General features: G+C 41.1%; 1 protein-coding gene across 1 annotated transcript in view; it reads right to left on the reverse strand.

Annotated features, from left to right (window-relative positions):
- Positions 1-22267, reverse strand: part of pde1cb (phosphodiesterase 1C, calmodulin-dependent b) — a 76546-nt gene that overhangs the window by 11787 nt on the left and 42492 nt on the right. The window contains exons 3-10 of the mRNA XM_084057094.1: positions 17126-17239; positions 14605-14787; positions 12160-12226; positions 9904-10020; positions 8500-8640; positions 4790-4890; positions 2567-2695; positions 1567-1668 (exon numbers count right to left, since the gene is read on the reverse strand). Of these exons, the coding sequence (XP_083913220.1) occupies positions 1567-1668; positions 2567-2695; positions 4790-4890; positions 8500-8640; positions 9904-10020; positions 12160-12226; positions 14605-14787; positions 17126-17239 (954 nt within the window). The remainder of the gene's footprint in view (positions 1-1566; positions 1669-2566; positions 2696-4789; positions 4891-8499; positions 8641-9903; positions 10021-12159; positions 12227-14604; positions 14788-17125; positions 17240-22267) is intronic.

The following is a 22267-nucleotide window of genomic DNA, read 5'->3' on the forward strand; positions in this document are numbered from 1 at the left end:
GTAATATAAACCAAATAATGGTGATCATTCTCACATACTGTATGTGTATTGTGTACCCTCAGAATGTGGCTTTTAGCTAAAATTATTGCTCTCGGAGGAAACTGGAAGGACAGGTGGTGATGCACTGTCACGCTGAACAAAATGACAGCACGTTGAAGGTGAATAAGTGGCCTTTAGGCTAGTCTTGCCTGCTTCCCTGCAATGTCAGCAGGCACAATTCATCATTTTCGTGTCATGTGATATTGTGATTGATGGTTCACTCAGCAAAAAAACAAGAGAGAAAAAAAATAAATCCCCATACACTTCAATTCAGCAATTCTTGCTGAGCATCTACATGTGAATCTAACTGCCAGTCATTTCTGAGTTTGCTGCAGTCAAAGTGTATGGAATCAGAGTTGAGACCCTAAGGAGAGGACATTACTTGACGAGGAATGAAGGAAGAATGACAATCCTGTACAGCGGAGCAGCAAATGCTGTCATAACTATAGCATCATCTAAGCACTTTCAAACTGGCGTCCCTATTTTCAATATGGCTATTCTTGCTACTCGTCGTACATCAAAGTATACACTAGAAAGGTGCGCCCGATGCAAGAAATCTAGAGAAAAATACATTTTGATTATTTTTTTCTCCTGCATAGGCCACTGGACTGTGAACCTCTCTACCTAGTGTGGTGCAGCCCTTACGGTTTCCGAGAGAAAAATTATTGAATGGGAACTGTCGCCTTTTTCCATTCATGTCAATGGGAAAATGTAATTCTTTAATACATTTACACTAATTAGGTTTTAAGTGGTTAATAAAGCTTAAATAGGCACAGGTGAGACTTACTACTAACTTTAGTCTTCTAACTAGGCTTAAACCAGCCTGGTTGTGTCCCCACACAAAGGAGTCAGCATTTTCTTATGCAGGTGTGTGCTGTGCCAGACCATACCCATTACCGTTCTGTTCTGTTGATGTTCATTTCAATTGTCTATGTCTTGCAAATTATTTGTTCTATACTGACAATATAGTGATTCTGAGTTCTGCATACACAGTTAAAGTGTTCATTCAACACTGAGAGGGAAGAGTAGGATAGATAGGATATTAATGTAGCAAAAAAGCTGTTTCATCTTTTAAATAACTTGTCAGAAACAATTTTAACAGAGTAGCTTTTGGTTCATTGATGCTCTGATCGTCCCTAATGCTTCGTTTATAATGCTGTCTTGTACTGATTGTGTTTTTGTTAACAATTGTATTATTTCATCTGTAATTTGTGACTAAATGTGCTATTATTTAACCAAATTCCCCAAGTGCCATCACTGAAAAGCATCAAATACCTCTATTATTTTATGTCTAACAAAACTAAGATTATGGTTCTCATTTGTTTAGCTCAAGCATGAATTGCCCCTTGTTTCAATTGTGATTACATTTCCATAATTATGTTGCTCTCAAACACATCTTGCAGGGATCTTGCTAACTGAACTGTAAACAGTGGGCATGTGTGTTAATTGAGGTGTAAACGGAAGGGCAGCTAGGGTTAATAGGGCTAATAGACCATAAATAGTGGCTTATAGGGATAGCAAACTGACCCCTCTGGCTGCTGCAGATAGTTCTTCATGGCTTTCACCTGCTGGAAGTGGCAGGACATGTCTGTGGCCAGCACCATCTCCACCACCAGCGCACGCAGCTCTCTGGACAAGACAGAGGAAAAAGGACATTATGATTGATGATGTGCACTGGTGGAAAAAGTACTCACATTTTTTACTTAAGTAAAAGTATCAATACTGCAATATAGAAGTACTCCATTACAAGTAATAGACGGAACTCCGGTACTTTCAAATAGCCTATGTATAAAATAGGGTTTAAGTGGTTAATGTATGTTTTATAATGTAATAATTTATATCTGAAAAGTAACTAGTAACGAACGTTTTCAAATAATTGTAGTGGGGTAAAAGTACAATATTTGCCTCTGAGATGTAGTGGAGTAGAAGTAAAAGTATAGACAATTGGAAATAAATACTCCAGTAAAGTAAAGGTACCTCAAAATTGTACTTAACACTGATGATGTGTTCAATGGAAATACAGTGAGTCAATGTCAGACTTGCATAATGATTGATGGGTTGGAGAGCAGCTGTCTCCTTTCATGTATTATCACGCTTTTAACAGTTCCACTCGATGCAAAGTTATCAGACCATGAAGGCAGTGAGACAGAGCACGGAGGCAATTCCAATTTTCTGAACTCGATTCTGTTTACCAGCCCAGAGCAGGATGATTACTTTGTGCCAACAGGAGATGCGTTTAAATGGTTTTCAATGGAGGATGGTGCTCATCTAGTTCTCTATGTGAAGTTGGCCTTTATCTCACTCTGCCACTCCATCATTCTGTCATTCTCTCTATACATAGCTTATCTATATATTCTCTCTCTATCTGTTTATTTCTCTCCCACCATTTATCTCCCTTCACACTCAATCAGTTATTTCATTGTCATCTCTCCCTACTGAGCTCTTTCTCTCTCTGCCTCTCTTTCCTTCTCCCTATCTGCCTGTCACCCTATTGTCAACCCCCTCTCTCTCTCTCTATCTCTCTCACCTCCAGTCATCCTTGGAGAGGTTGCAGAGAATGTTCATCTCGTCATCGTCCTGCAGCAGACGGTATGCTGCGCTGACATGGTGGCTCTCCAGCACAGCCCGGTCATTGTACAAAATAGCTGTGTCTGACCTGTTGAGAAAAAACAAGACAGGTAATCTAAATCCTAAAAACTAGAAGAATTCATGTTATGAAAATAAGCATACCCAGATATTTTTTTTAAAATGAATGAATTTCATCCATAGAGTTGATCTCATCTATTTTAATGCATATGAATGCATACCTCCCAAAGTTCATATACTATATACTAGGGAGATTGGAGTTCAAAAGTCTGACTGCCTGGGGAAAGAAACTGTTCGCAACCTTTCTGTCCTGGCACTGATGCTCCTGTATCGTTTCCCAGACGGCAGAAGGGAGATCAGACTGTGAGAAGGGTGGGTGGTGTCCTTGATGATGTTAGTCGCTCTCCTCATGCATCGTTGTTGGTATATGTCTGCCAGAGATGGCAGCGAGGTACCAATGATCTTTTCGGCTGTTCTCACGGTCCTGTTCAGTTGTTTTCTCTCCTGTTACCATACCAGTAACAATGGTGTTTTAAAGCCTCAAATCAACAAGAAATTAAGTTGATAAGACCATCCTCACCATGAAACTGCCAGTTAATAATCACCTTCGCATAAATACACCTGTATGGCACTATGGCAGCCTCACCTGGCTTAAGGGCCTACCATTAAGGACAGTGGTTCCCGACGTGTAGTGGCCAATCTAAGCAAGCCTTTTGGGGCTATGAATGGTCATCTTCATACACTGAAATGACATCGTCTCTCCCAGGCCAACATGATCCCTTTGCAAATTCTCGAACATTCGCCGGACATCCTAAACCTGTACAGTTTCCTCATGCACTCTATTCCGGTCTCAGCACATCCACTCTACAAGTTCACCTCATTGCATACAGTATTTAATCAAACTTACTATCCCAATTCCCTGATTATTCCTTGTCCAGCAACTCCAACTTCTCAGGTCACCACGTTGATCAAAAGCATACAACCCTTCAAATATTCCATCTAATCCTAAACATCGCTCACTTCTCATCTGATCTGACCCACTCCTCCAACGTTTGCTTACTCTACATTCCGGTTACCAAACCCTGATGGTAGATGCTACACTCATGTTCATGTTTACTACTCACCTCAGTAAACTATGAGTCTTCCAGATCTTTCAACTTCACTCTCAAACAAACTGATCATTTAGGGCCGACACTCCCATCTTGACTTGCTCAGTGGCCTTGTGGTTAGAGTGTCTGCCCTGAGACTTGGCAGTCGGTGTTCGATCCCTGGTCGGATCATACCACAGGCTCTGAAAAATGCGACCCAGTGACTTCCTGCTTGGCACTCAGCATCAAAGGTTGGATTGGGGGTTAAGTCCCTGCAACATACTGGTGTCATGTCCAGGGTGTGTATAGCCTACTTGTACATCAAGCTGCCTCACGCTACAGAAACAGGAGATAGGCTCCTGCCCTATGGGCCTCAAGGCTTACTTAGTACTTACCCCCATCTTACACTTCTGACTCAACTCCCATCTCCATCCCAAGTCCTCAAACGACCCATTGTCACTTACTTAACCAAGAGATACACCCACTTCACCCATAGCTACTCTCTTCTTTAGTCAGACATCTTCTCCCGAATTGGCACTGCCTCCTCTGCATCTATACAGGACCTTTAGGACCTCGTCACCCAGGTGCTTGGTCGTGGGTCCTTCCACACATTCTCAATTCCATTCTCTTGTCAATAAATCAGTTAAACCATCAGTTGAGGTGTGGTCTTGTACTAGTGAAAGATAACAGCTCTGACACCTGTTATATTGAGAAATGCATTACTTAGCATTGTAAAATATTTGTCTATTCTATTTACTGTACATGCAAAATGTTTTTTAACAACTTGAACTAAGATACGTTATGGTGGCTAATGCCAACAGTAGCTTCACCCAAGGTCCTCAAACGTCTTCCTTTCAGTGCAATAATTTACCCCCATTTTCAGAAATCAACAAAATGACTATTTGTTTTGAAGGAGCTGAGTTTGAAGTTCATTTATTAACCCCCCCACCCACCCCCACTGTTATGAATGCTGCAGGCTATCTGGAAGTGAATGTGGCTGGCTGCCCCAGACAACTGAATGAACACATTGATTAGGCAACTCTGTGGCATGCATTTTTTATTTTATGATCCATTACCTCGTCTGTATGTGGAAGTTGTTTGTGGTCCCCGTGTGCTCGTAGTCGTGCACTGCCGCCGCAAAGATCATGGCAAAGATCTCCAGCTCAGTCAACCAGTGCTGGAGGGGAGACGAGAGGAGATGAGACGAGACGAGATGAGATGAGACAAGACGAGACAAGACGAGATGACAGGAGAGGAGAGGAGAGAGATAGTGATAGAGACAGGAAGAACAAGGGTGTCAAGAAGAAGAGAAGTGGAAGAGAGAGAGAGAGAGAGAGAGAGAGAGAGGAATAAATGCCGGGAGTAAAGAAATTGTACTTTGGCATTACACAGGGCTGGTAATACAAAATAGTGTACAGAATTGAGCGAAAATGAAAAGGTGAAGGAGATCACTGAATAGGAAACAAGAATGTGGAGTTTGCAGGAAAAGTATGCAGCATCATAAAAGTGGTGGAAAATATTATATAAAGAGAGCAGAAAGGAGAATTTGGCACCAGAAATACATTAGTGTTGGGGATGAATGGGAAGAAACATTCTGTTCTTGGTGGAAAGTTCTAATCATAACTTTCATTTAGCCTTTTCAATTTTCCTTTGCTCGCAGCACTTTCTTTTTGATCATGACTGAGGTCACACACATAAATGTAGATATGACATTTTTCCTTACATTCCACATTATAAGTTAGTGCCTCTGCAATCTGCGCCGACAAACCTTGACTTTTTCATCAAGAGGGGAGAGTGTGAAAGGCAGTGAGAGTGCTTTCTTAATTTCTTAGGCATGAATCATGGCAAAGGCAAAGCAGAGGCTAATGCTGTCAAAGAGGCATGCTGCCCATCTAAAACCGTTAACATTACATTACAATAAAGTTTGATGGTAATGCACTGACCATAATTCACAACAAAGACTCAGGCCAGGGAATAAACCACAAGTTTAAATCAAATAATAAAACAGTGGCATTTATTATTCCCCTGTACCTTTAATACATGTGTTGGGAAAATGCGCCCATGTCAATTTGCATGGAACATGCTAGTAAGTGGGCATCTATGGATGGATGGATGGATGCAGTGACGTTCCACTGAGATGTGTCATGCATGTGATTTCACTCACATATGCATTTTGTGTGTGCGTGCGTGCGTGCGTGTGTGTGTGTGTGTGTGTGTGTGTGTGTGTGTGTGTGTGTGTGTGTGTGTGTGTGTGTGTGTGTGTGTGTGTGTGTGTGTGTGTGTGTGTGTGTGTGTGTGTGTGTGTGTGTGTGTGTGTGTGTGTGTGTGTGTGTGGCTACGTGCGCACACTAGCCAGAAGACCAATCAATAGCAGTGACTAGTCAAGAGGAGTCATTAAGAGCAGGGTGAAAGAGGGCTGATCCATCCCCTCCAGCATATTACCTATAGTGCAGCTTTACTTTATGAATGAATGACCCGTTGGTGATTTACTAAGGTCTGGAGGAGCCTGTGCGTGATAGATGAAGTTCTTATGTTCTCCCCAGATGCCTCGGGCTCCGGCGGCAATGCGGTAATACTCTGCAAGGCAACGCCCAACCGAAATGCATTGCGTCGACAGCTGTCACGGCCATCTTATTAGGGTGACTAAATAAAAACACTGGGGGCATGGCTGTCTGGCCGGCTGGCCTGCTGGGAGTTTTGAACCGAGGTGTGGACATGTTTGGGAACATTGCAGCATCAGAGAAGCCCTGATGAAAATTAACTGGATGGATGAGGAACGAAAGCAACACGATGAAAAGCAAGATTTGTTTCATTTTCTATTTCTATTCATTTAAAACAAGTGTTAAAAAAAAGGCTGCTGGATTCTTATCACAAGTGTGTTTGTTTTGTGTTCTTATGGCCCTACACACTGCACAACTTTCAAAGTCATCAGATAGACATAAGATACGGTTCACACTACACAACTCTCTTTCTTGAAATCAGCTGTCTTAAGGCCTTGTGGTTTCCTGACTGATTGGCGACTCTGATTGGGTCACACTTCAGCAGGATGCGATATACACGCAATTTGACGTGCAACTTTGTATTGTTTTTATTCCAGTACATTTTAATGTATTTTTTAGCATACATTTATTGCTTATTGTCTGTCATAGTTTTACTTGATATAAGCAACTGTAATTTCCCTCGGGATGAATAAAAAGTAGGCTATTTCTATTCTATTCTATCTCCGCATTTCTGACGTCTGGCATGAAAACATCTGTCTGGTCATGAAATCTCTCTCTCTCTCTCTCTCTCTCTCTCTCTCTCTATTTATGACACCTGAATTTCACAACAGGATCAATAAAGGTCTATCTATCCATCTACTGTATCTATCAAACAGACAGACAAAAATAATAACTTGTTTATACAATCAAACAAGCACCCGCGTTCACCTCACCTGTCCTGTGGCGTTTGCTCTCAGTGCTGGTCGCAACACATTTCACGCTGCATGATTTCCAGTCGCCGACAGTACCAGATATCATACATGCCAGATATCTGGAGACGCTCACTGAGCCATTCGCGCTGTTGAACCGTTCACACACAGCGGGCAAAACCTTGCAGTGTGAACTCACCATAATCTATGTTTTATATATAGTATGTGATGCCAACTACAGTATACTGAAAGATCTAGTGCAAAGGGATGTAGGAGTGCAAAATGTGAAAGATTAATATTGGGATATGTCTTGAAATGTGTTGCACAGCAAGAAAAAATACTGACATGATGACACAGAGCATTGTCACATATATTGCCAAAAACGTGCGCCGATATTTCTTTGGATATCACTGTATCTCTGTTTCCTCCCAAAAGGATCCCATGTGGATTCTCCAGGAAAAAAAGAAGGAGAAGAATGTCAGGCAATGCTGCAATTAGGCTGACATACTGAATGTCAGCTGGCATTGAAGTTCTGCATGTCATGTGGTAGAAATCCCCCTCCGTGCCTCAATCCCATGAGCCTTCCTGCTCAAATAAGGTTAGCATTCAACAGGTTTCATGTTTTACGTATGAGTGTGTGTGTGTGTGTGTGTGTGTGTGTGTGTGTGTGTGTGTGTGTGTGTGTGTGTGTGTGTGTGTGTGTGTGTGTGTGTGTGTGTGTGTGTATACACTGTATAATTATTCACTAATATGAAGCACTGCAGGTTTGCTTCAGAAAGGAAAATCTTTGCATGAGAACAGAAAGATGTAGGCATCGGCTTCCCTGAGTGGCAAACCCAACCCTACGGCTTTGCGGATTGGCCGAGCTTTGTGCAACAGACCACCAATGTATGTACATTAAAGGGATAGTTCACCCCCAAAAAGATTTTTTTTCCAATCGATTAGTCACCCCAAGGAGACTTGAATTTATGGATATTATTTAGTTTTTGTCGCATTTCTAAGCCAATAATTTGATGACCGGCAGCGGTTCCGGTAGGAGACACAAAGAGTCTCCTTTGAGTCTCCTACCGGAACCGCTGCCTACCGGTCCGCTGGTCATCACCCCCAGGGGTCCTTGAGGGGTTGTGGGTCTGTAACTCTGAGAGTTTTATAGTACAGAGAGGGGTCCCAGAGATAGAAACTTGTATCAGATGGGGGTCCTTGGCATCATGCATGACAAACTGGGGGTCCTTGAAATGACAAAGTTTGAGAACCAATGGTATAGTCGATCGGTCGTGTGGTACAACGGGTGTGTGTGCGTGTACGTGCGTGCGTGTGTGTGCGCGTGAGTGCGTGAGTGCGTGCGTGCGTGCGTGCGTATGTGTGTGCGTGACTCACCACCATGCCCGTCTTGAGCAGTAGGTAATGTACAGTCTGGGTGACATCAGCAGCGTGGATCAGGTTGTGGTATGGGTTCTTGTGTTTGCTGTAGCCCACTTCAAGAGCCTCCACGAACGACACCACCGCAGAGATAGGGATCTAAGTGCAACATCAAAGAGAAAGAGAAACGAAAATAGCGAATATATGGCTAAATTAGCCGGTCTAGAAAGGTCAAAACGTGTCACATCGCTACGTGTTTTGAGCTTGTAGATCTGCTATTTTGAAACAACAGAAACGAAAGAAAAAAAACTGCCCAAAATAGGGACGCCTGAGGTTGAAAGTGGTTAAACTGGTACAATAATCTTGTGAATTGAATTTGAATTTAAATGTATATTTCTATTTATAAATATTTTTTTATGATTTATTTCTGTTTTCCTTTTTTGATTTATTTTCCCTCTCCTTTCCATTGGAGAGGGATGAGATGTTCAACAGGCTATTTTCTGATTGGGATAATCATGCATGTACAGTATTGTCAACACATGTTGTACAGCTCAGCAGGAATCTGCAGTACATCATATTTTTCCTTACTATTATGAATCATGATTGATTCATTTAAGCCTCTTCATTACAAAGAAGCAGTTCTGGTTCTATTTCATTGCTCATATATGTTGTTCACTGTCTTTCTCAGCCTCCTCCACTCAGCGTGAAGTGTCCCCAGCCTTAACCCACTCAATCTGGGAACATTATTTTATACTTTGGGCTATTCAAAAAATTGCAGATCTACAAGCTCATAACTAGATCTTCTATTTTTGAAAAATCTTGAACATTTGTGCAAATCTTTGAATACATATTTATTATATATATATATTTTTAAAACATTTTTCAACTAAAATCTTTGCTTCTGGAGGTCCCTGGAACAAAATATAACTGTTTGCTTTAAAAAACATATATTCAAAGATTTGCATACATTTTCACGATTTTTCAAAAACAGCAGATCTACAGTATAAGCTCATAGCGCGGCACTCGGTGCCGCGCTATGAGCTTGTATATCTGCTATTTTTGAATAGCCAAAGACATCTAAAATGACAGAGATGCGTTCCCGGATTGAATGGGTTAAAAACCAATATGGAAAATTTTGCTGAGCGATGACCCATTGAGACAGAGCGTGGCCAACTGTGATGACAACCCTATTCCCTGTCTATCTCACAATATCTGAGCAGAAGCTCAGATGAATATCAATCTGACACTCAAGAGAGAATGGAGTCTCGTCGGACCAAGAATAGGCATAATGAAGTGGAGATTTTGCTGCTCGTATCTTATGACGAGCAGCGAATATATTTGAGTTTTGCCAATATCCCAATGATTCAGAGAAAGACACAGGACAAGATTGGAGTTGCAGTGCAGAGTCCCCGATGACTTTACCTTGAAGCGGCTAATGAGATCGTATCTTGTGAGCAGCTCGTAGAATATAAATTTGAGTGCGTGGTCCCCGCTGGCCTCGTTTAGAGTGAACACGTCGAAGGACCACTTGTCAACATGCTGATTGGAGACACAGAATTAAAACAATAAAGGTTTTGCGTCACAAAAAAAAAAATACATACATACATACATATATACATTTCACATGAACTCACTATGTACTGAAGTTACCGGGTGAAATCCATTCGGTTTCACTCTGTAACTTCAGAGATCAAAAAAAGGAAAAACTGTTGTCAAACACCGCCCCTCCACTCCCCCCCCCCTCCTCATCAGCAGTTAACTTAAAAGTAAATTCTGTCTGTGCCTCAAAAAATAAGTTTGAGATTGTTTTAAAGTTTTAAAACCGAAAGTAAAAACACAGCAGAGAAAACAATGGCTGCCGTTCCATTTTTGCCGGCTGCACTCGGTTCCTTTCGGTTTCACTCGAAATTGCCACACGGACACGCACATGCGTGCGTTTCATTTACGTCCCGGACAGAGCCGGATACCCGGATGTCAAAACATAAATATTCAATGCAGGAAAACCCCCCAGCATCATTATATAGTGGCTAATAGAGGGGAAAAATATATATAAACATTTTAAAATGTAGGCTTAAAGTTACCTAGAATCCCTTTCACTGTGCATGTGTGTGTGGTAGTGTATGCTTGTGTGCACATCTCTTTTGTTATTCTTGATTTAAGTGCAGCATTCATTTCATAAAAGTTTTCGGAAATACAAAATACATGAACCGCAAGCAAAGGGTTTGGAGCAAACCTGTTCACATCTATTCAAGTGTGCTCACACAATAAATAAACTAACCTATTGACATCTATGCAGATGCACGCACGCACTCATGTGTGTGTGTGTGTGTGTGTGTGTGTGTGTGTGTGTGTGTGTGTGTGTGTGTGCGCGCACGCGCGCGCGCGCACACACACACACACACACACACACACACACACACACACACACACAGAAAAAAATACGAATACAATAAATTTGAAAAAATACAGAGCAGAATACAAGTATCACAATATTGCATAGGCTACATATATGCGCAAAAAGCAGGTCATCAAAGTGTGAAATTAATACCAACAAGTACTGGTAACTTAAAATCCTTTTTCTTTTTAGCTTCACAGGCTAAAACATGGAAATCTGTGCAGGTTTTCAGATTGACAGGGAGCCAATTCCATTATTTAATGGCTTTAAAAGAAAAGGCAGATTGTGCAAATGCAGAGCCTCATTTAGGGCTGCTACAGCTTCCCCTTGAAGCAGACCTTGAAGCCCTCTCATTTGCTCATTCGATACTGTTGACCATGAAATCTTCATAAATCACATGAGAGCTGGGTTGGTCTCTCAGAATGTGTTCTAAACTGGTTTCAAACATACATTAAACAGGAAGGACATCTTTCATTAGTCTTGGAGAACATGCACAGGTGCTTGAATTTTAAGTGAATTAGCATGTTGTTCGTGCTGCGGTTGCATATGAACACCGTTTCACAAAGTTTACATGCAACTTTGTCATGGTTCTTCTTTGTGAAATGGTCCCAAACTGAGCTATACTTTGTGCGTTTCATTTGTATTCACTTTCTCTCTCGCTCTCTCTCTCTGATCTAGACCTCCTGGTGCGGAAATGCATCATTTATGTATTATGCAAATTAACCAATACGCATTTTTATTTATTTTTTATAAATACCTAATCAGCTAACCTTTATCATTCCTAGTTCCTGCACATGTCTGTAGATCCTCTACTGCATGCTTACTAGATATGGATATCCCTACCCAAAAGAAAACTGGAGATTTCTTCAATCATGCTCCAAAATTATGGAACACCTTACCTAAAGGAATTAGAGCGACAGACTCTGTTGACATTATTAACGACACTTAAAAACATATATTTCTCACCCACAACGGGTACACTGACAATGGGTACACCGGGTATTGCATAACCGGGTCCTAACTTCCATTGTTCCCGAGTAGGTTGCATGGTGACAGTCTAGTCTCTTTAATTAATGTAAAGCATTTAGAGCTGCATGTTTTGTATAAAAGGGGCAATAAATAAAGTGTATTATTACTATCATTATTATTGTAATAGTTTGTCCATTCTTGTATTTGTGAGTCCCTCCCTGTGTTGTGTATGAGTCCTGAATGCAATTGTGCCTGCATGTACTGTATGTGCATCCTCATGAATGTGCATGTGTGCATGCACAGTATGCCAATACCTTAAGCGCCGATATGACTGAAGGGGGGTAGCTGAGTCCCACCATGTTGGAGGTGCGTCTGTACATCCTGTTTGGGTGAGATAAAAACATCAAATAAAACGGCGGAGCTTAAACACCATACGTCAAACCCTCTCCACCCTCCCACAAAAAAGAAAAGAAAAAGATAAATGATAAAGATAAATGAATGCAACCTGTCAAGACTTGCCATCCCATTATCAAACCTTCAAAACACCGAGTTCAACTCGTCAGCTTTTAATTGGTTAAGCTAGGACCAAAAAACGTGTACGGTATCTGCTGTATGTCAGTTGCAAACGGCTTAAGACTCAAGTATAACTACGGCAGTGTACAGCTTTGGGTGTAATCACACCGAGATGCATCGCTACAGGCACAGACGCTTAAAAAAATGCTGTGGCAAAAAAACAGCACATCAGTGAAAGCAGCGTGGTGCACCTGTGGAGCGGGCCTGCGTGCATAACCGGGTATTAAAATAAATAATGAATCATAGGGAAACATGGATTCAAGCAGAGGTTGAACCTTGAGTCTAATTTGTCTCCATTCGCCATAGTTCCACTGTTCCTACAGCGCTTCCCAACCTGGGGTCTGGCGGCAGGAGGGGGGGGGGGGGTGACTTGTCTGTTTGGAGGTAGTGCACAATTCAGGTAAAAAGAAGCATCTGACAACTCCATGTAGATGGAGGTGATGGTACACCACTGTTTCCCAAACAGTGGGTCGGGACCCATGTTTGGGTCGCAGACCAATTTTTATGGGTCGCGATTAAATGTCCCCTTGTCCATAAAATGTTTGTTTTAAGAAAAAAAGAAGAAAAATCACAACTTTTCATCAATTAAATTAATTCCAACATATTTCTAAAGTATTTCATGAATAAAATAAATAAAATAATTTCCATAAATAAAATAAAAAAATAGCAGATCTACAAGCTTGCAACGTGGCGTGAAGCGACACCTTGTGAGCATGTAGATATGCAATTTTCACTCGTTTGGAATTGGGGCCCAGGCAAACGTCTGATTTCTCTTTTGGGTCTTGAGCTAAAAAAGTTTGGGAACCACTGGTCTGCACCCTCCCTACACCAAACAGTGTGATGGACTATACAAACATACAGTATGGGGAGAATCGGCAATGACTACGGGGGGATAAAAATTAAATAAGAAAAACATATTTAAAAAAAGGAAAAACATTATGGTGCATGTGACCTTTTGGATTTAACGATTCGAACAGATCAACAATAGCCATGGGGAGAAGCAGGCTACAGAGTTGTATCTTTATGAGTCATGGTGCACAGCCAAGCTTCAAGGCGACATATTTGTATGGTGATGTATAGTGTATTATTGCAATTTTATTTTATCCGCACTGTCGAGGACGGTTCAAGGTTCAGGTTTATTGTTGTATATTTGTATACAGGTACTTTACAGTCAAATGTATGTTTTGTTTGGCTCCTCAGACATTGTAGCAGCACAAGTAATGGTAATTTAAAAATGAGGAAAAGATAAATAAAGAATAAAGAAAATCAACATAATTATACACAAAGGTTTTCCAGTGTCCTATAGCACCTAAGGTACAGTTTGCTAAGTTCTTGCTCGATCGACACCTAATCATTAGATGTTGATCTAATGTAAACATATTGGGAGCATGTGCCAATGTCACTGGCTTTGTTCATAACACACTGTTGGGTGGGGGGGTATGGGGATTAGGTTTCTTTGGGTATTCGAAAATAGCCGATCTACAAGCGCATAGTGTGGCACCGAGTGCCACACTACGAGCCAGTAGTGGGCCCTGGGCCCTCAGGTTGGGAATCACAGAGCAGTACAAGGTTTACACAACCTGCATTGTTGCTACGGGACTCCCTCTTTCCTTGGTGTTTTGCCTTGATTGCGCTTAAGCCCTCACATTTAACTTCACTAAAAGTAAGCCTAAACCTAACCCTAACCTCACAAACACTATGCCTAGGCCTAACCTTAACCCTAACCCTAACCTCACAGAAATAATGCCTAAACCTAACATCAAAACCCTGTCCGCCTGGGCGAAACACCTGGGAGAGACAGCCTCCCTTGTTGCTACAGCATGTGACCATAGAAACATCTTTAAACCTTGAAACAGATTTCTAAAGGGAGGAAATTGGATTGAATTCTTAAAAAATGCAAGTCTCAGGAGAAAGAATTGACAAAGTGCTTCAACTTGGCAGCAAGCCACAGGGAGTCATGGGGCTGATGGATTGAAAAGGCCTCCTTTTGACAGAGGAAAGATGTTTATGTTATGGTCGATGTGAATTATTAAAGGCTGTATATTCTCATTAAATGACAACGGTAGATGACTGTGTGTGTGTGTGTGTGTGTGTGTGTGTGTGTGTGTGTGTGTGTGTGTGTGTGTGTGCGCGTGCGCACACAGTATGTGTACCGTATGTGTGTGTATGTGTGTATATAAATCTACCTCTCAACAAATATGCCAGCCTGAACGGCGTGCACGATGCTGCGGAAGCGCGGCTTCTCTTCGGTCCGCCGCAGCATCAGACCCATCTGCCTGGTGAAGGTGGACGCCAGCCAGTCCCGCACCTCCGACGGCACAGACTCCGACTGGATGTCACTGAGCTCATCCTCTGTGTCCACAAGTCGCCTGGAGGGAGGTCAAGATGGAGAGGGAGAGAAACAGACAGAGAGTGAGAGCGAGAGAGAGTAGATTTTCATTGGAGTGTTGATTTTGACAGCACATTTTTATTTAGTTTTAATCATAGTCTTTTGAATAAACTCATATTTTAGTCATCTGAAATGTTTTAGTTTTAGTCTAGTTTTAGTTGACTAAATACCATAAGATTTTAGTCGACCTGATATATACTCCGCTGTGTGCCAAGAATAGCAGATCTACAAGCTCACAACGTGTCGCACTGCGTCACGTTGTGAGCTTGTAGATCGGCTATTTTCGGAGAGTGACACCTGCACAAAGCCAAGCATAAAATGACTTGTCTTAATTCTACTGGATCTCTTCTCCACTAGTCCCTCCCTAACATGTTAATCTAGTTTTTATTTGTTGACGAAATTGTCAATATATTTAGTCTAAGTTTTAGTCTTCATAGATTGTTTTTTATTTAGTTTTTATTTAGTTTTCGTCAGTGAAAAAAAGTAGTCAACCAACATTTTTCGTCATAGTTTTAGTGGACGAAATCAACAATGATAAACTCATATTTTAAACCTGCACAAAGCCAAGCATAAAATGACTTGTCTCAATTCTACTGGATCTCTTCTCCACTAGTCCCTCCCTAACATTTGAGTCTAGTTTTTATTTGTTGACGAAAATGGCAGTATATTTAGTCATAGTTTTAATCGTCACATCTTAGTTTTATTTAGTTTTTGTCAGTGAAAAAAGTAGCCGACGAATATTTTTCATCATAGTTTTAGTCGACAAAATTAACACTGATTCATTGCGTACATTGTGTATTGTGGAGGGTCTTGGTTCGGAGGCTCAGTTCGCAGCAACCAACATTTTACTCTGTCCACGTACTGACACACACACATGCATGCACACACACACACACACGCACGCAAGCACGCACACACACATTCACACACAGAGTAAATGTTCGCTCAAATGTGATTAATTGATGATGACTGTGATCTACTATATCATACATCAGAGGTCAACTCTAAACAGCAGATCAAACTACAATTCTGCTGCTGTCAAATAAAGCGTTGATCTTCCTATATCCTGGAATGGATGATGCTTATTCCACAGCTAGCCTTAATCTAGCTTTGTTCTGGATGACATGGGGTTAAAGCCTGATTGTATCTGGCAGTGCTGAATGTCAACTGTGAACTGCTGACGCAAGAGTCAGGGCTTCTAACGTACACATTCACATACGCACGCACATACGCACGCATGCACGCACGCTCACACGCACGTTTGAAAGTAAAGGGAAGTGAAGTGAAGTTAGGAGGAAGTGGAATTGATGTGGTCTGTTTAAATGGTTGAGCTGCGTGCCAGCGTGTTGTGTCACAGAGGAAGGATGGTGCACGGTAAAGATGGATCTAACTGTTATTTGCCCAAATGGGTCTTTAAAAGAATGGGTCCTTTTCAAAACAAATGTGCATAACAGTTAAATCCGTGACAGGTTTTCTTAGATTAATTTACATCCCATTTGAAGATCCATCTGCCTACGTGATACACCAATTTACCACCTGCAGGAACGTTAGGCTACTGCAACTATTATTCTAATAACGCATTTAACTTTGATTTAACTAAATTATTTTCTTATATTATAGGAGAGGATCACTATTGTAGGCTGCTACAGCATGTAGCTGCTACGTTCCATTATGGACTAGCCTATCACTGTCATATCTATCATGGTAGAACTATCTACTGGTAGAACAGCATTTTTAACAGCAATTATAATTATTGGGTTTGTCGGGTCCATATAATACCCGACATGTCTCAAATCTCTCTCTCCTCTTGGACATCCATCGGGTCAGTTATGTAACGTCTCGGAACCAATCGGATCTCGGAACGAATTTCACGGGTCCATTAGGTATGGTATCTGTCGTTATAGACACTTAAAAGATCTTTTACCCCCACCCCTGCCGTAAGAGCAAACGCCACTGTGTGAGTATGAGGTCTCCTGGTGGTGAGTGGCTTTCTGTTTGTGGGCACTTAGATGGAGACATGGAGCCTGAAAGTGAGACTGACCTTATTGATCTTGAAGGAGACCACTGTTTGATAAAAGACTGTTTGGATCTAGATATTTGACTCTTTGGTCCTTAATCTCATCAAGGAACATCCACAAGATTCCTCCAGCAAGAAAATATTTATCTACCAGATGTAATGCGCCCTCATTGACATTGCGCATTTATCTTGTAACATATACAATAGCACCTTTGGTAAGAATCGTACGGTAAAGACAGTCAATATACTGTATGTTTACTACTGGTCACATACACGTATCTATGCGTAGGTGTTCTCTTACCTCGTCTCCTCGATGTAAACTGACTCCAACACCGTCGCGGCATATTCAAGGTTTTTCTTGAGGTCAACAAGGGAGGCCTCTCCTCTCTCGAGCTGTTTCACCAGACACCTCAGCCTGGAAAAGAAGCACATCAATCATTTAAGACACTTGGATCACTGGCCGGTACTCTCTGAGCAAAGAAGCAATTCACAACATTCATCACATGAATTGTTGGAAGCATGACACTTAAATAAATAAAGAAAAATCAATCAAATGTACATATTTGTGGTTCCTGCTCCACGTCGACAAGATGAGAGGTTTGGCTTTGACTGTGTGCAGCTTTAACCTGATGTCCGTTATCATTTTAAAGTGACATGCATGTATTGCTTATAATGTGCCAGTCAATCTCGTTCATATTTGTGCAGTACATATTTGTGGACCATTTGGTGTGTGAAGTTACTGTAAATATCACCAAATGCCAATAAAAAAAACAAAGAAAACATTGTTGCTTTATCTTTTCAAAACTGTTCTACTTTTGTCTGCACCTCAAAACCAATATGGTTAAAGAGGTGGTGCATTGGTTTTGCACTTTTTCTGTTTTTCATGTGTCTATGAGGTTGATAGAACTTCATTAAGCCCCCTGGTGGTGTTTTTATGGTATTTTATGTCTTCTCTGACTATTTTGAGTTTCTACCTGGAGGCTGAAACCTTGAGGGTCAAACGTGCCAATAGAGAAACAGCGCTTTAGTGACACAGTAAAAATATACCCTCCCCCTCATTATATTATAACACAACAGGTGTGGGCATGATGAGGAGGAGGGACTAGGACAGGTGGGTGGTGCTAAGGTGGTGGAAGAGGTGCTAAGGTGAGAACCAGGTATACTTAATGAACTGGAGGTGTGTCCACATAAAAACATAATTTTAACAATTTCTGTACTTTTTTTTAAAAAAGAATCTTCCTGCTAGTATAACCATAATACCTGATGATTATGTTTTAGGGGGGGGGGTCACTGAAAATCACGGCACCCCGTCTTTAAGATTCTACTTCAAATAAACTCAGCAGAAGAAACAAAATCACTATTTAATAGCTGTATGGTACCCAAGCAGAGCAGTCTCCCAGACGGCAAGGCTATTATTGGCATAGCTCATTGATTACCATGCAATTTAATGAAGCCAAGGGGAAAGGTGGCAATATGAATATCTTATCATAAATGCTTCCTCGTACAGTTCATCCTCTTTAAAATGGTCTAAGGACGCAAATGATATGCCAGATATTTAGGAGAAAGCAGCTAGTCTTTCTGGAAGATAAAATAAAAGCCTGCTCAGGTGTTGCAATCCAAGGCAGAGAGGGATGTACCTTTTAGACGATGCCATTGTGACACATGCCCTTCAGACAGACAAAGACAAGGTGAGTGTCTATCACTCCTCTGACCATGTCAATAACAACACCTGATAAATGTCACCCAAGGGGAACTGGCTGCCATGTTGACAATGAATAGGCCCCCCTGACATCATAAACAAAATGGACAAAGGAAAACAACACAACATGCAATGCTGCAACTCCACAGAATCACTGGCCATGCAATTTAGTTGCATGGACTCTAATGATGGCTATTAAGAACAGCTGTGTGCCACTTAGATTCCCTGTGAACATGCATGGAGAGGCAAATGCAATCCTTCCTCAATTAAGTCTATTATCAGATGGCAATTTACAAAAGAAAAAAAGAAAAGAAAAAAGAAAAAGAAAATATCCTGAGTAATAATACTGTAGATCATTTGTTGTATTGTGTAACACTGCTGCTAGCATGCTGCGCTACAGGAAATGTATGTTGAAAACTAAATGAATGATTATGTATGCCTTTGTGGAGAGCTTTTCAGAAAATGTCTTCTAAGAGAAGAACATGAATGCCCAGCAAGCACCAGAGTTAGTGGTATAGTTGTCTAGACTACAGTGCAAATAATATATAATATATAAATAATTCTTAAACAAGCATTCATGTTTTCTGTAAAGTTGTAAAAATACTAATAAATAACAGGATGATAATGTCTTTGTATAGCCTGTTCAGCCTATGAAAAGCAACGTTGACACTTGGGAATTGAGAGCTAGCCAATAGCCTACTTAGTCCCGGTCAAGATTTTGAGGTGTTTTTTTTTTCCTAACGTATGAGTATAGGGAGTTGTGTGATAGATGGAGTTTAGAGTTTTGGATGAATCGATTGGCCTGTCAACTAAAACGAAACGTGTTCATTTAAAGCTTCTGTTATTGCCAAGGGAGATGATAGATTGGGTTAATAGCACAGGCCTGGTACAAAGAAGTATACTTGGGCAAAGAGCCAAGTAAAAAAAAAAAGCCAGAGGAAAAACGCTTTTACAAGAGCAAAGACTGTGTATTATGCATTATGCATTAGGACTTCAGTCAAGCTGGTGAAAGGGGAACACATCTTCTTCACTGTCTCATTATAATCTTCTCTTTCTAGTTTTGGAATGAAATTGAATCTGTCACAAAATGATACAATGTAGCAATACTCCAGACATTCAAGTGTCTGCCACACAAAGGTAATTAACACAGTGCATGGGAGTGATGGGACTTACATTGAAAGTTATGTTCTATCCGGTATCATTGAAACTTCCTCCTTGATTTCTATAGTACTGTATGTGGCCATGGGAACAATACAATGTAGCTACAATAGACTGATGTGTTCGAATAGACAAAGGGACATACATATTTACTAAGCCAGATTCAGTGGTGGAAAGTAATTAAGTACATTTACTGAAGTACTGTACTTAAGCACAATTTTGAGGAATTTTACTTTACTGGAGTATTTTACATTTTCAATAATTTGACTTCTACTCCACTAAATCTCAAAGGCAAATAATGTACTTTTACTCCACTATCATTATTTGACAACTTTAGTTATTAGTTACTTACTTTGTAGTAACTAGTGATTATTATTACAAAACCACTTCAGACATAATATGTCTGAAGTGGTTTTGTAGTATATACATTATATATACTTTGGCAACTTGAAAATAGCCGATCTACAAGCTCACAACGCGTCGCCCACGTTGTGAGCTTGTAGATCTGCTATTTTCAAAGGATTTTTACACATTTTATGTTTGAAAACTTGTGAAATGGGACCTTCTGCATAATGAGTACTTTTACTTTTGGTATTTTAAGTATATTCTGATGCCAAAACTTTTGTACTTTTACTCAAGTAAAATTTTGAATACGGAACTTGTACTCGTAACAGACTATTTCTACAATAGGGTATTGATACTTTTACTTAAGTAAAAAATCTGGGTACTTCTTCCATCACTGATTTGAGCTGAGTATCATGGACAAAATGATGCTTCAATATGCTGTTTCCCAGAATATAGAGGAGACTGGACAAAGTGAGCATCTCTCATACATAATGCATTGAACGTACAGTAGAATAGGCATGGATATTATTATACTGGTCAAATACATATTCCTGTGAATTTATTAAAGCTCATACACTTTGCGAATTGTTTACTTTGCGTCCAAATTCATAAACAGTATGCCTCTTGACGGGGTTGCACTAATAGTAAATCATCTAAGTATGTACGTTTGGTACCTTTTAGTACTAAGCCTATACCTAAAACACACTGAATGTCAATGAAGACCTCTCAACGCTTAATGATGAAGTAATTGTCTTCACATTGGCTGTTCCTTAAATGTTAGTTTCTCTGTAATGATGCTGGTTGCTGGGTTAAATGAACACAGTGACAGAGAGAGGCCACGACAAGAGGCAATCTGCCGGCGTACGTGTGACAATGAGAAGTTTATTTACTTTGCCTCACATGGGGTGAGCGCCAAGCACAGGAGATTAGTGACGGAATTTAGGCGCATGGTCTGCCTCCTCTATTTTTATTAACTGCATGCAGAGTGTTGGCCTTGGCTGACCTGCATAAAGTGAAGAAGGTAGGGGGGGAAGTGAAGAGGTGTTGGTGCCAAACTGCAGCGCTGCGCTTCAAGAGCTTTGACCTCTGTACACAGCTGCTGTCACGACAGCCAAGAAACGAAGGTGAAAACAAGCTACATTGAACAGGGCCAAGAGTAGCCGTTGCAGCATTCTTCTCAACGCCCCAAGTTACTGTTTTCCTTCTCTCCAAACACTCGAAAGCCCCCCAAAGTCTGCGCACTACCACCTCCTCCTCTCCAGAATAATGACAATTTTCTCCCGATCTCACTGTGAGGGAGATGAAAAAAACTCCAAAAAGAAACAAGCTCCGTCTCCGCCTTGACAAGCGACGTCAGCAACACCAATCATTCACTACCGTGGAGGGGAGGTGTGTGTGTGTGTGTGTGTGTGTGTGTGTGTGTGTATGTGCGCGCGTGACCGTGCGTGCAACTGTGCGTTCGTGCACGTGCGTGTGTGTGCGTGAGTGTGCGAGCATGCATGAGTGTGTGCATGCATTGGCAATTGGGGTGATTTATTTTTTTCATTCACTGGGCAAGAAATAAATAAATAAATGAAATGAATTGGCTGGCGCCCATGTTCCAATAGCATTTTGGCATTAGAAGGTGTGTAATCAATGCCCCAGGTCAGTGCAATCACCCTGGGGAGATTAGCGTGTTCGCTGGGCACACACACACGCGCGCACACACACACACACACACACACACACACACACACACACACACACACACACACACACACACACACACACACACACACACACACTCACACACACACACACACACACACACACACACACACACACACACACACACACACACACAGAGCTTTGGGCTGATAAGAGGGATGAGGACACCTAAAACTGATGACTGAGTTAAGCCCTGGCATCTCACACATCCTGTCACAGCAATGGTGATTTATGGCGTGCAGTAGAAGTCTAGTCAATTTAATATTAGGGAGCATTTGCACACAGACTACTTTTCAACAATACAAGTATTACTTTTTTGGCTATATGCCTAGAAAAGCAGGTACCCACACACGTTTGTATTTAGTTTGGCTCAGGGAATGACTTAGTATAATAATTAGATTTACCCTTTCAGTGAGAGTGCTGTATGGCATATCTTTGCAGTGTAATAATTTGCAGAAGTAGGGTCTAAGGAGAACTCGCACTAATGAATTACTGGATGGGAGACTTTACATCGAGCTGTGTTTCTGCTGCTTT

Source organism: Gymnoscopelus microlampas (genome assembly GCF_963454915.1).
Source record: "Gymnoscopelus microlampas genome assembly, chromosome: 5".
NCBI classification, from domain to species: domain Eukaryota; kingdom Metazoa; phylum Chordata; class Actinopteri; order Myctophiformes; family Myctophidae; genus Gymnoscopelus; species Gymnoscopelus microlampas.